The sequence below is a fragment of the Equus quagga genome, chromosome 6 (assembly GCF_021613505.1).
Source record: "Equus quagga isolate Etosha38 chromosome 6, UCLA_HA_Equagga_1.0, whole genome shotgun sequence".
Taxonomy (NCBI): domain Eukaryota; kingdom Metazoa; phylum Chordata; class Mammalia; order Perissodactyla; family Equidae; genus Equus; species Equus quagga.
In genome coordinates, this window is record NC_060272.1 from 54,342,389 (window position 1) to 54,357,703 (window position 15,315).

A 15,315-nucleotide genomic window follows, 5' to 3' on the forward strand; every position below is an offset into this window, starting at 1 on the left:
ATGGGGTACTGTTTTGAAGGGGTTTTTATTATTCCCTTCTAGTCTTCATCCAAAAAATACTAAAAAAGATATCAGATCTGAGATACTCTGTGGTGCCCTTCTGATTTGAGAGTTATGCATTATTAAATATCTTTAATTGCTTAGGAATTGAGGTTAATAGTGGGATGACTGTATATTTTTCTAAGAATTTTAAAATAAAAATGAAAATTACATTAGCTGGTGAGAATAAGAAACTTAAAAGTCTTTAAATAAATTTGTTATATTACTCTGTTAATAATGAAGTCTTTCTGACTTTTTTTAGGTCTCAATTATTGTATTTTGAAATTATATTTTTAGAGGAATATGTGTTAGTATTCATTTTCTCTGCTGATAAAAATTTTGTCTGCAGCATTGTGCCCATTAGTAATTTTAGAACCGTAGCAGGAGGTTTTAAAAATCCATGGGTTTTATGAATATGTAAAAAAGTTACCTTTTTATTTTTATGAGAATGTAGTTATTTAAGATATTTTTATCGTAACCAAAGTTGTACTTAAACTTTAGAAATACCCCCAAAATCTGAATAAACTGATTGCTTCATAAAACTAAAGACATAGGATATAAGAGGCTTTAAAAGTTATAATAGAGATGGAAATACAAGGAAAATTCATTCAACAGTGACAGTGAATAACTTTGTATTGGAATGGAATCCAGCTTCTGGGGTGTGAAGCTATCACTAAATTTACTTAATCTTTCTGTCCTTGTTTTTCATAATAAAACGAGGCTGTACTGATTTGTCTTCTAAGTTTGTGTTCAATAGTAACTAAAATTATTATTTTAAAGTCCTTGAGAATATAAAATATGACTGAAAAATAGAAGACAGAAAATACTTTTTTTTTTCTTTCTGCTTTTTACCCCCAAACTCTCCCCCTCCCGCAGTAGATAGTTGTCTATTTTAGTTGTGGGTCCTTCTAGTTGTGGAGAAAATACTTTTAATAAATAATCCCATAAATCAATTGAAAATGCTAATTATAATTTCAGAGCATAATTGTTCTTCACAGTTATTTAAACAGTAATTTAACAAAAAAGGTTAAATGGTGATTTTTTTTTTTTTTACATCAACAGCATCAACTATGTCAACATCTACTTATGAATTTTTATCTTAACCACTGTTGAACTCTTATAAAGATTAACTGTGGTAAAGACTGAATATTGGAATAAAAAATTATAATTTTGTTACATGTCAGTATATTTTCCAAGTTCTGTGGTTTTAAAGTAATGGCTTTATAGGTCAGGGAAAAGTGCTTTATTTCAGGATTACTTGTTTGGAGAAATTTAATTGTCATCTAACAAAATTAAGTTGCCTGTTAATCGTTTCCATTCCTTACTGACCATAATTACAGTCTAGTTTGTTTTATTATTATTATATGTTATATTAAGCAACTTTGTAATTCTCAAGGCTCATTGCATGAAGCACTTTATTATTACAAAAGTATGATTTTTATTTTTAATCAGCTATTTGATTTAATGGCAAAATTTTCAAAGGGCTATGAGGGGCTGGCCCTGTAGTGTAGTGGTTAAGTTTGCGTGCTCTGCTTCGGTGGCCCAGGATTCACAGGTTCAGATCCCAGGCGCAGACCTAGCACTACTCTTCAAGCCATGCTGTGGCAGCATCCCACATAAAATAGAGGAAGATTGGCACAGATGTTAGCTCAGTGACCATCTTCCTCAGGCAAAAAGAGGAAAATTGGCAGCATGTTAGCTCAGGGCCAGTCTTCCTCACACACAACCACAAAAAAAGCCATAAAATTATACCCTGTTGTCTTATTTATAGTTCCTTCTTTGCCTCTTAGAAAACAGTCATTGACTGTTAATATCAAGTAATTATTTGTACTTAAAAAGCAGCCTGGGAATTCTGTTGCAGATAAAACTAAAACTAGAATCATACTTTTGAGAAATCCCAAGATAGATGAAAAGGCCTAGAGAAGCTAACCAGCCACAGTTATAAAATTGGACGAAAGGGGAGCAGGTCATGGTAAAGTTGTTTTTCAAACTAAGCTTACTTCCTGTAGTGCTGTTTCCTTACGCTATTGTTTATCAGCAATAAAATTCAATTGAAAAATTGTTTTCCATATGAAGTCTGTGCTCAAGTCAAAAAGTTATTTATAACAAAAATAATATGGTTTCCAGGAAAGAATTTGTCAGTGTACACAAAAGAACAAGTAAATGAAACATTCCAATGTCTATAGACTAATAGTTTTCAAGGACAAACCAACTGAGTTTAAGTGGCCATTTATATTTCGGCTGTTCATGATGTGTGAAGCATTCTGCACATTTGGCTATAAAATGCTTCCGTATTTTACCTGACCCTTTCGTTTTCATGTTACATTAAATTAGGACAATTTAAGAGAATGGTGTGTAGCCCATCGTTTCAAATTTGTTAATGGTTTACTGGTAGAAATTCAAAAATGATGAAAAGGGGCCACCTCTCATTTAGAATTTAGCAACAGCTACCTTACTATGTTTTCACTGAAATGATCTCTACCTTTAAATATTTATCTGAAAAGTCAGAAGCTGTTATAACGTCAGTATCCACGAATGGTTGAATCTTTTGTGTCCTTAGAAGGATAAATAAGTTTAGTGGTAGTCAAGTTCTGATTTTCATGAGCAAGGGTTAATTTTTCAAATAATCTGTGGCGTATTTGTTTTTTCATGTATGTGTTGCTTCTCTCTTGGTTGTTTCCTCTTATTTCTCTTTTGTAGGCTCCTTTATGAAAATATGGCAGCAGAGAATTAGTGATACGTGTAGTGGGAACATCACTTTGTCATTCCTTTCGTCTACATTATAGCGATCCCTACATAATACTTTTAAATGACAATGCCATCTTTGTGCCCTTCGTCAACCTGTTTCCCGTCATCTCTGGATATTTTCTTGATATGCTTGCTCTTTAAAACTCCTCTGAATTATCCTGTTCTTTATCCTACTGACATTTTCAAACTTTTAATTTTAAATATATTACACATATAGAAAAATGAAAACATCAGAAGTATACAGCTCACTGGATTTTCACAAATTAAATACACTTATGTAATCAGACCCAGATTAAGAAAATGGGTGTTACCAGCACCTCTGTGTCACTGAATTTTATTTTCTTCTGTGTTTGTGTGTGTGTATGTGTATTGTCTCTCTTCTCCTGAAGATCTAATTCTTTTGTGTTCATTTCCTTTCTGTTCTTCTTTTATGAGTAAGTGGAATCTCTTTAAGTAGCCATCTTTAGCATGATAAAAGTGCTTCATAAATACATAGCTGTATTTGCTTTTTACGATACCATTACTATTATTGAAGAATAATTTAAACTTTTTAAAATATTGTTTTTTTCTACCCCTTACCCCTTTTAAACTTCATGCTGTGATTTCTTTTCATCATTGGTCCAAAAGTACATATTCATTTAGAAATGATTGACTTTTTTTCAGTGTGTAAATTCAAGGCTCACAAAAGATGTGCAGTGAGGGCAACAAACAACTGCAAATGGACGACACTGGCCTCCATCGGGAAGGACATCATAGAGGACGAAGATGGAGTAAGCTCTCTTCTGTCTCTGACCTCCTCCCAGTATCTCTTCTCTTTTATTTTACGTTCTTGTGGAAAATTAGGAGAGAGTTAAGAGGGAATGTTTATTATTAGGACTAAATGGAAGATTTTGATTGATTTATGAGTTTTATTTTCAATTCAATCCTTCATCTCTTCCTTCAGCCCTTAAATTGGGAGGGAAATGTGTGACTAGGGCTTAGGCATAGTGAGTAGTGGTTGTGCTGGGCTGGTGCTGTAGTCCGTTATCTGACAAACTGGGATGGTCTTGAAGGCTCAGCTCAGCTCTTGACTCAGATGTTCACTCCTCAAACCTTGGGCCCTCCTCTCGACAGTGCCCCTCCCTTCAAAACCTTGCTTCTTCCCACCTGGCATAGGAATCTCTGATAGCACTTTGTAATCACTTTACGATAATCCCTTTATTTGCCTTTCTCCTCAGCTAGACTACAAATCCTGATGGGCGGGGACTTAGTCTTATTTATCCTTGTACCTTTACAGTGCTCGGGGCATAATGGACGCTCCATAAATGTGGGCTAAATGAATGGATGCCACGATCAATACATGTTATGATTGCATAGAGTAAGAAATAATGATCTATCTTCCCTAGGGGAAGGATGAGGTCCTCCACAGTTTAATTTGACTGCCCTTTCTTTCTGCTCCACAGGTGGCTATGCCGCACCAGTGGCTTGAGGGTAACTTGCCCGTGAGCGCCAAATGTGCTGTCTGTGACAAAACGTGCGGGAGCGTTCTCCGTCTTCAAGATTGGAAATGCCTTTGGTGTAAAACGATGGTGAGAATTTTATAATTATTTTCCTTTTTAATTAGCTTCATTTTGTAACTTTTTCATCTATGTATTTTAGAGGCAAAGGAAAGAATTTATGGCGTAGCAGAGCCTGGCAGCACAACCACCCATTGTAACTTTCATCTCTTTTCAAGGTGTATTCCTTCCAGTCTGGTTACATTTTCAAATGCCCTTTTTGTAATACTTACCTTTGTTATGTATTTCCTTTGTCTGATGACCTCTTTTTATTATTTTTCATTATACTTTGGCCACGCTCAGTGGTTTGCTATTTTTAGGCCTCTTTTACCACCTGTTGCCTACAGAAAGCCACCAAATTTTGATTGACGTGCAAAGTGTAATTTGACTGCAACCCTGTGTGTGTTTTCTGACAGACAGAATGCTAAGTTCAGTGGACCATGCACTGATGTAATTTAAATTATATATGTTTATGTTATATAAATAAATATTTTAAAACTTCCTTGCATGTGCAAGAAAGCAGTGAGAAGTGCGCACAGTGTAACGTGGAGCCCACAGCAGGGAATGGTCCTGTCTGTGCCAGATTGCATGAGGACTGGGCCTCCAGACTGCATGAGGGCAGTCCGAGCAGGAACTCAGAGGCTGATCTAACGCCACTCAGAGGCTGGTGAGGAGCTAAAAGTTCAGGGGGTAAGGAGGCAATAGTGAGTGATCATCTGAGCCCTGGGCCATGCTGTCCGACTGCAATGGTGGCTGCCTTGCACTGGGGCTGATTTGCTTGGTCTTGTTTTGGGTCTTGGAAGTCAGCCCCTCAACCCCCAGGAAGGTGGACACATCATTGCTTTTAATATGTATGGTGTAGATCAGAAAATGTAAGAGAGGTGAGTATGATGTGTCGATTTCATAATCAATGAGACTGATTCCATCAGCCACAGAGGAAAATAAGTCCTCCAGCTTTTTAGTCAGGTCATCTGTGTTTCCTTTTCATTTTTAAGTCAAACGTGGTTTTCTTTGCCCTCATGCTTTTGTTACTCTTCATCAGTTGCCTCTTTTATTAGCCATAAGTGTTGCTTTTTATTTCTCTTATGTCATTTAATATAATGTATAGACTATACTAAATATCTCTCTTTAGTGTTTTGGTGCAACCCCAACCCCTAAGACCCTCTTAGCCATTCCTTATTTTAAAGGAGTACTCCCGAAAGACTGTAAGATGAAATTTAAAAAAATACATAAAAAGAGTGTTCCTGTAAACAAAATTTTAAATCTTCATCCCATCTAAGATTTCTTTTTGGGGGGACAGTCACTGATGTATGCACTGACTGCTATTTTTATTAATCTGTACATTTACCAAAGTCGGTTTCTCTACTTCTAGAACTTCGGTTGTTCTTTTCTAACTTTTTAAAAAGAAAGCAGATCCCGTGTGTGATGAATTATTTTAGTAAGGTTTTATATAAGCTGCGTTTACCTACAATATATAGGTCTCTACTTGTATTTAGTCACTGGTTTTTAAAGTTTATCAAGTTTAACAGTAGGTGTTAATTAGGTTTTTTACTTGCTCGCTCTGCTCACCCCTCTCCCCCTTAAAAAATTTCGCAAATAGAAGTATTATTACAGATTGTAGAAGGGGGCGTTCTGGGATGTCTTTTCCCTCTTTTTGCCTGACAAACTTAAGTATCGCCTTGATTATGAAATCATTCCTGCCCTTCCCTGTGTCAGTTGGCCGTGTGGGTTTCTGGACCGCCATCACCTTGTTACATCTCTCTCAGTCTTGTGCTTCGTATGCACTGTCATTTATCTGGTCACATATTATTTTGCCTTTAAAACGTGAGTCTTGAACAGCAGAATATCTAATATCTAAACATAGTTATCTAGTTAAAAACGAAACAAGACAAAACCGTAGTTCCACCCTCCCAATGAATCAACTCCTAATTTTTCCAGCTGTTTTCCAGTCTCTGGACATACTTTTGCCTTTTCTGTAAAAATAGTGAAGATACAGTTTTCTTTTCTGCTTTTCTCACTTAACATTCTTATAAATACTTTTCCATTTTGCTCTATGATTCTCCTACATTTTTAAATTCCTTTTAAAACTGTGCGTGCTTGTTTTTCTAAAATCCATTTGGATTGTTAATTATTGTAAATCATAATAAGAAACTGTCCAGTACTAGGTCATCAGCAGAACAAGAAGCACTATTAAATTTCAGTTATTTTCTCAAAAGTATTTTTAAATATGTGTTTAATATCCAATTTTCTAAAAGGACTAATGAAATAACACCAGATTAAATAAGTGCTTTATGAAACATCTGCTTTTACTGCTTAAAACTTTTAAAGGCTCTCTAGGTAAGTCCATAAAGTATTCTAAATTGTCTGGTCCTACTTAATAAGTTAGCCCTGCTTTTGTTCTCAATAGTATCTTGAGTGAGCTTGAAACTTGTTGTTTCCACAGAGTTAACACATTTACTGAGTGTCTGTGATGTATATCACTTTCCAAGATGAGTATGCAATGCTGGGACCTGTTTCTTTTCCTTACAGAGCCGGAAGTCTAGCTGAGAAAATAGGCATGGATGTACTCTAACCATACCAACATGAAAATGTTATAAACAAGGTGTGAATAGAAAGTTATAGGGTCACTGCAGACAGAGCAGACACATTACAGATTTTGTTTATTTTCATTAAATTCTATAAGAATTTTATAAGGTAGACATCATCAGTTTTTTTCACGGACAATGATATTCACGAATACTGGTGAGCTTCCCTCCCTGTCTCCCTCCCTCCCCCTTTCTCCCTCCCTCCCCCTGTCTCCCTCCCTCCCCCTTTCTCCCTCTCTCCCCCTTTCCCCTCTCTCTCCCTTTCTCCTGCCCTTCCTCCCTCTTGCCCTCCTTTGCCCTGCACTCCTTTCTCGTCTCTTCCTCTCTCTCGCCTTCACCAGACATTTACTGACTCTATACTACTTGCCTGACACCATCATGAAAATAGGCTGCACAGACCAAACCAAATCCCCATCTCTAAAATGATTAGCCCATTCCTTAGAAGTATAAATATTGTGTCGTTAAAATAATTTATGAATTACTGAAAATTTTGTGATGCAGTTGATCTTCAATTATGAGTACCTTAGATTTCATTTGTAACGTAACAAAACATTGATTGTCTTTATGATTCTTGAAAATTTTTTTGTTTGTTGTTAGGTACACACTGCCTGCAAAGATTTATACCACCCTATATGTCCACTTGGCCAATGTAAAGTGTCTGTCATACCTCCAATTGCACTAAACAGCACTGATTCTGATGGTACGTAGCAGTAGTGTAAGTATGTATATTCCTGGCATATTGAATGTTGATAGATACGTTTATTTTCCTAGGATAAATAGAATTGTAGCTGGTTATTCTTGTCAGTTTTTATATAATAATTCCATTTAAATTGCTGAATAGTACATTTAATTTTTAAAAGAACATTTTAAAATTAAAGTTTAACATAGCTATTAACACATTGGTGAAATTTCTGTGTATAAGACTTTTAGATTTTACATTTCAGCAAATAAGATCATTATTCTGTACCAAAATGCAATTCGAGAGGTTAACTTTTTTACAAGTGTTTTCTTTTCCTCCATAATTGAAACTGCCCATTAACATAGCTTATTTAGAAATCTGTTTTCCTGTAATTTCATTGCAGTAATTTATATTGCTATAAATTCATTCACTTTTTCCAGAATCTTACAACTTAGTTGTAAGTGCTGAGAACCTATTTGCAACACTGGTTTTGGAATAGCATATTAATAACTTCCTTCTAAGCAAACCATATTACAAAAGGCTTTTACCGTATACTATTAAAGTTTTGCGTTGATAAAGTGTCTTATGCTTGTCAAACTTTTTATATAAATTATGCCAATAGATATCATAGATAGAAGGACATAAGCCTCAAAAGATGTGATTTTTTTTTTAAAGATTTTATTTTTTGTTTTTCTCCCCAAAGCCCCCCAGTATACAGTTGTGTGTTTCTAGTTGTGGGTCCTTCTAGTTGTGGCATGTGGGATGCCGCCTCAGCATGGCTTGACGAGTGGTGCCATGTCCGTGCCCAGGATGGGAACCGGTGAAACCCTGGGCTACCGAAGCGGAGCGCGCCAACTTAACCACTCGGCCACGGGGCCGGCCCCCGAGATGTGAATTTTTTAACCTATGCTATTAAAAGCCTCCCCTCCCCAAGCCCTGATATACCAGGGTTCTGTTGTTCACTATACATTGTAAAATATTTTCCCAGGCCTCATCAAGAATCAGTTAAAATATTTTATAACACTCAATATGAACATACGAATCCTTTTCCAATTGAGAATTTATGGACCGTGATTGGTTTTTCTTATAATTAAGTGTTGTTAAGGCAGTTGGTAGATCTCAAATTATCTATGATTAATACTGTTACCCTCTTTGGTATGATTTTTCCTTATAGAGCATAATTAGAAAGATAAGTTCTATATTCTTAGTATGTAAATAATAAGCCTAGCTCCATTTTGGGAGCTAAATTATAACTTACTGTTAAAGTAATGAACAAGGTTCTTTGTTTATGAATGTATCTTCCTTTCTCTGAAATGTTAACAGTTCAGGAGAGAGAGTTGTATGTATTGATCTTGTTTTGTGTTTTTTTACAGGTTTCTGTAGAGCAACATTTTCATTCTGTGTTAGTCCTCTATTGGTTTTTGTCAATTCTAAGAGTGGAGATAATCAGGGAGTAAAGTTCCTTCGACGATTTAAACAGTTGCTAAATCCGGCTCAGGTGTTTGATTTAATGAATGGAGGGCCTCATTTAGGGTAATTGATTATTGATAAATCTCGTTTGAATGAAATATAGCACTGAGCATGAAATATTTTTGGCTTTTCAGTTCATGAAAATTGTATATTCATCTAGACATCTCTGTGTTGATCTTCCTTCTCCTCCCTTTTTTAAAGCTCTAGTTATAAATTTTAACACAACCTTTTTGATACTTATATAACTTCTTGTTGTGCTAAAAAATCCAAAATTTGCTTAGAAAGTGTTGTAGAATATATCCTACATCAAATAATACCAATAATTTGCTTAGCTCTAAGAAAGGTCAGCTTGTGTAAATATAGAACCACAAAATAACTTTAGAAGATGATTTGCATGGAAGGCTAGTATTAATTTTTATGTAATACAAATAATCAATTATTTAACCAAAGCACAGATACTCTCATGGATCTCAAGGACGGTTCCTCGAGGATTTCAGACTCAGTTCACATAAATGACAAACAACATTTTTGTCGATTGTTTGTTGCAGCTTTCTGGAATGTCATATAACTTAAAATCGAAAAATATTAAGTATATTTTTAATGAGGGAAACGCCTTGCAGCACTTTCAATACATTTTTAGTGTATGCATGTGATTTTTGTTGGAGAGGCGATACTGTGTCATCTGACCCAGGGGCCTGCAGTCTCTGGATGATCTGCTTCTGCCAACTCAGCTTTTCTGTTGGGTTCCGCTGTCCCCTAAAAGCATGAACACAAAGTAGAAATGGGCATTTTAGATACCAGTGCCTGGAGAAGCCTTTTGTGTTTGATAATTTAACTTTCCTCTCTTCTCTGTTTCTCTCCTCAGTCTCTCTTTGTGCCTCTTTTTGCTTTTGTCCCTTCAGGATCTTCCTTCTTGTTTCCATTGCCTTTTTCTTGCGAAGTCTCATGCCCTTCTGGTCAGTTGGGTGTTGGTCTTCTTCATTTGTAACGAACTCCTTCCTTCTCACTTGCACATCCCCTGCTTACCCTTGTTTGGGTCCTAGCATTTCTTTCTAACCTATCTTCTCATCTTTGACTCTTCCATTCTGGTTAACTTTGTATCCCTTTCTAGCACATCCTTTTAATACTTCTTCATAGTTCCAATATCTTGTATTTTTAACATTTATTTTTCCCACCCATCCTCTGAGATTCACAAAAGATCTCCCTTGTGAAACTTCTTGAGATTGTCTCTATGACTTATTTTTTAGATATTCCACAATACTTAAGGTGCACAAAGGTACATTCAGGAGGCGGATGTGTCAAAAGTTGAGAGGAAGGAAGATAGAAGTATAAACATTGACCTGAGAACAGGAGGAGGAAAAGCAACTGGGAGTACTAGAAGTGATACATTGGCAAGGTTTGGTGGGTCTCTTTAGGAACTGCCTCACGTGACACTCAATAGCATCAGTGTCCTAGATTCTCCCAGTTTGCAACATGCTATTCTCAAGGAAATAACATGTCCTTGTAATGGAAAGAGAAAAATCACTGCTTTTACCATTTCATATCACTTACCTTTCATTCTCTTTCCTGGTTCTGCTTCTTTTTTGTTTTCTCATTTCTCACTTCTCTTTCCTCCTGATTTTGTCTCCATTTCTACTCGTAATCCCCTTTCCTCTTTATGGTTAAGAAGTTTACTTGAGTTAAAAATTGCAATCAAATTAGTTTTTATAGTATAATTAATATGTAAGAGTTCTTATATTTAATCTGAATGTGAATACCAATAAATACAGAATAACAAAGAATCGGGGAAAGTGATTTTTATTTATTTATATTAATATAAAATACTTTTTACTTTCAGTTTAAGATTATTCCAGAAGTTTGACAATTTCCGGATTCTTGTCTGTGGAGGAGATGGAAGTGTAGGTTGGGTTTTGTCAGAAATTGATAAGCTCAACTTGAATAAACAGGCAAGTAGTAATTCTTTTCATTGCTAGTTAACATGGATGTATGCTAACCTGCTGACCAGAGAAGGGCAGAAATGTAACAGTCTCTATTTCTCAGCTTGTCTGAGGTCTCCCTCTTGTGCTCTCTTTCAGTGCCAGCTGGGAGTGTTGCCTCTGGGTACAGGAAACGACCTTGCCCGGGTTCTTGGCTGGGGAGGTTCATACGATGATGACACTCAACTTCCTCAGATATTAGAGAAGCTGGAAAGAGCCAGTACCAAAATGCTGGACAGGTAAAAGTGAATTCTTGTCTAAAACTGGATTGAAAATGGTGTACCCAACTCCTTTTTTGACCGTTTAAATTCTACTGAGTATAAGCTCCACGAGGTCGAGGCTTCCTAGCCCTGTTGACTCTTTCACCCCTGAGGTCTAGAGCAGAGCCTGGCATAGAGTAGACAATAAATATATATTTTTTGAGTGAATGAATGAACTGTAACAAAACCTGAGAAAACTAATCTAATGAACCCATTATTTTTAAAGATAGAGGGCTATGTTGATACCAATAACTTGTAATTGTTGTCCCAGTCGGAAAGCTTAAAGAGTTAATTTGGGGGGCGAGGGGTCTATGTATGAGTATAATAGGTATGGCCCCATCTGTGGTTTTGTTAAAGCTAAGAAAGACATATAAGCTTTAGATTTGTTAGACTGTCTCTTCTTAATCATAGATATTAAGAAAGAATTTGAACCAACAAAGAACTAAATACTAAGAAAGATAATCCTCTCCCAAGGACAGAGAAGTACAGTCATGCATTGCTTAACGATGGGGATAAATTCTGAGAAATGTAATATTAGGTGATTTCTTCACTGTGCAAACATCACAGAATGCACTTACACAAACCTAGATGGTATAGCCTACTACACACCTAGGCTGTGTGGTACTAATCTTACCAACCCCTGTCATCTGTGCGGTTTGTCATTGCCCAAAATGTTTTATGTGGTGCATGACTGTGTTAGGAAGACAGCTTCATATGAAGGAACTGTCGCTGTGTTTATGATATCCTTGATCACATCTCTTAACTGCTTTCTCTTTGAGTGCCCCACATATAAAAAAGAAATCACAATGTGTGCATCCTGAGTATTATGGAGGAGGTGTTCAGAATTTAGGTATAGGGAACAATAGGATTCAGTAAGCAGTAAGAGCCCCCTTGCCCCGTAAGTCAAAGACAAATGTCAAAATATCATTATAAACTGGAGCTAGCATGAATCAAAACAGCTTTGATAGGATTAGCCATCTGTGGAACTCTTCCCGAAAATAACAAAATCTCATCAGGGAGCCACCAATCTAAAATGTAATTACTCGAAGATGAGCTATAACCTAATTAATTATAAACTTGCCTGTCATAAGGTAATGTTGTAATGGTTGATACTTTTGCTGAGAGAATATTTTAAAAGAGAGCTGGGCTGTACAGCATTTGTCTTTGTTTATTCAAAACTATTCATGAGAGGGATGCATACCCCAGTATTTTGGATACATGAAGTGGATTCCGTCTTCAGTCTTCCAAGGAGCGTGTAGGTGATTTCCCAGACAGGTGCCCAATTCTGTGCTTACTAAACCATATGGGATATTTTAAATGGCTTTTTGTTGCAAATTTAAATACCACTGTGTCATTGCATCCTAGGAAATCTGCTAGACATTTCCTCTGTCTTGGGTGAGCACTTTTTCCCTGTGTGTTGTAAAAATTGATTTCTCCAGGTGGTTAGCAGAGGAACAGAGCCCCCATGGTGAAATTCCTTGATACAGACCTGCAAAAAACACAAGAAGAAAAAAACATCAAGAAGGCTTAAAAAAACTAGAACCATTGTTAGAAATATAAGAATATCTTGTTCCTATTTTTTTTTTTTACTAATTTAAGAATACCATTTGTAAAGAACAGGTGAAAAAAATTGCTGTTTAATGTTACTCCAAATTACATAAGCTTTTTTCACATATATCAGTTGATTTGACTCTCAAAACGACACTTTGGGGTGGCTAAGAAAAGCATTATTATGACTGTTTTGCAAAGATGAAAATTGAGGCTTGTGGAGACAAAGAAAGTAGGAATGACTATTTTTTGTCTGCCTGTCATTTCTAGTTGCTTTACTTAATAAAGTGTCATCTTATTTAATCATCACTACACAGTTAAAGATAGCTAACATAATCCCCACCTTACAGGTAAAAATACTCAGGAGATTTTTGTATCATCAGTGTCACATAGCTAATAAGTAGTAACACTGGCACTCTAAACTGGAATCCAGCCTTAGTTAGTTCCCAGGATCTTTCTTTCCTCAACATTGCACTCTCTCCTTTTTTAATGCGTGTATGCACCAAATGGTGCACCTTACCGTCTGGCCTCTAACTCTGCTTAGCTGGTACCAATACGCATCCTTTCCTGACTGGTGCTGCCACTTTCTTCTGTTTCTTCAGCTCCAACCATTTTCTATCAAGGGAGGAGGTACAGCTTGAAAGGTGCAAGGAACTTAAGACTTATTGGGTGGATTTCTTTTCCTTTTTTTTGAGGAACAGTAGCCCTGAGCTAATTGCTGCCAATCCTCCTCTTTTTTCTGAGGAAGACTGGCCCTGAGCTAACATTCGTGCCCATCTTCCTCTGCTTTATATGCGGGACGCCTACCACAGCATGGCTTGCCAAGCGGTGCCATGTCCGCACCCAGGATCTGAACTGGCGAACCCTGGGCCCACCAAAGCAGAACGTGTGCCCTTAACTACTGCGCCACCAGGCCGGCCCCTCTTTTCCATTTCTTTAACTGTCCTTCCACCATAGAAGTATTTCCAACTATAAGGAACTTGACTTTCATGTTTTCAATTGTGGTTTTCCCTATTTGTATACTTTCAAAGTTTAATTATTTTATGTATTACTTGTAACATGTCTGTTTTCTGCACTAGAATATAAGCTTCATTAGAGAAGTCTTATTTACCGTTGTGTTTCCAGGCACTGGAATAGTGTCTGTCACTTTGAGATGTTCAGTATATATCTGTTGCATGCATGAATGAATGAATGGCTTTCTGTGCTCAAATATATATTTCTTTATAGTCTATTCAAGTCATGAATTGAATAGTAGCTATGAGTAACTATTCAATTTATGCATCCTAACGTATAACCTAAGTCTTTTGGGGGATTTTCTGGGAATTTGGATTGTTAGGCAAAGACATTAGTCTGAGTGATACATTAGGCTCTGTTTAAATACTGATGCTAATCTTGGGATTTTCCTCCAGGTTCTCTCACTGGCTTCAGCTGTGATATACTTTTCTTAAAATTCATGTGTTACAGTACTGCTTTTATGCTTTGTGTCTTTGTAAAATCTTTATTTCACATCCTGTTACTGACAACAATAATGTCCCTACTGAATTGTTCTTCCCAAATTTTGAAATTATTATTTTAGATAGAAGACTGGATTTATCTGGAGTTGATTGCTTTTCTCTAACACCAAATGATTCAATGTTTGGTTTGAAATTAATATTTACAGTTAATTGAAAAGAATGTGTTTCAGTTAAGTGTTATTTCTGTTAATATTTTCCTCTCAATCCCATGCTTACTTTCTTAATTTAAGAAGGGATATTTAGCTGATTTTCATTTCATGTACGTATAAGCTGACTTGACAAGACTGATTGTTACGTGGAGAATGAGGATTTTTCTTTTCATAGGGGGTAGCATTTATTTAACCTAAGACATTGTTTTAGAACTTTGGGTTGTGACCCATTAGTCATTTGTATAATCTAGTCAGTAAATTACAGTAAGCATTATTTAAAAAGTGAAACAGAAAAGCACAGAAAAGTCAGAATGCATTGCACCTAGTGAAGAAGGAAGTGTTGTTGCATACGTACATTTCTTACTGTGGATCATGGCCTTAAAAAGTTTGGATGTCACTAACCAGAGAAATGGTAAGATATGGAAATCATAAATTATGAATTCAGCATTTTATAAGATTACCAAAATTCCATCTCTTTCTCCATTTTTGGTGGTTTTAAATACAATAAGGCATAGTTCATGAATATATGTGCATATGTATATCTATGAGGTGAGAACAAAGTCAGTTTATTAAATTTTTAAGGAATTTTAGACCAAAGATTTTTCTTCCTTCAGGTGGAGTATAATGACCTATGAACTCAAATTGCCACCAAAGGCTTCTCTACTTCCAGAACCTCCAGAAGCATCTGAAGAATTTTATGTAAGACTTTAACCTTTTACCTGTTTATCTTTTGAAAATAGGGGTGAATATCTTGAACAAATAAGAAAACTTATAAGATATGGTAGCATATTTACTTAATTTTATGTTTTATT

The 15,315-nt window shown here is 36.1% G+C and overlaps 1 protein-coding gene across 5 annotated transcripts in view; it reads left to right on the forward strand.

Moving 5' to 3' along the window:
• The window catches only part of DGKH (diacylglycerol kinase eta), a 175,548-nt gene that overhangs the window by 103,459 nt on the left and 56,774 nt on the right, over positions 1 to 15,315 (forward strand). For all 5 annotated transcript variants that reach the window (XM_046664536.1, XM_046664534.1, XM_046664535.1 and 2 more), the window contains 7 exons: positions 3,451 to 3,557; positions 4,230 to 4,355; positions 7,505 to 7,607; positions 8,960 to 9,119; positions 10,894 to 11,002; positions 11,132 to 11,271; positions 15,118 to 15,202. In XM_046664536.1, coding sequence (XP_046520492.1) covers positions 3,451 to 3,557; positions 4,230 to 4,355; positions 7,505 to 7,607; positions 8,960 to 9,119; positions 10,894 to 11,002; positions 11,132 to 11,271; positions 15,118 to 15,202 — 830 coding nt within the window. The remainder of the gene's footprint in view (positions 1 to 3,450; positions 3,558 to 4,229; positions 4,356 to 7,504; positions 7,608 to 8,959; positions 9,120 to 10,893; positions 11,003 to 11,131; positions 11,272 to 15,117; positions 15,203 to 15,315) is intronic.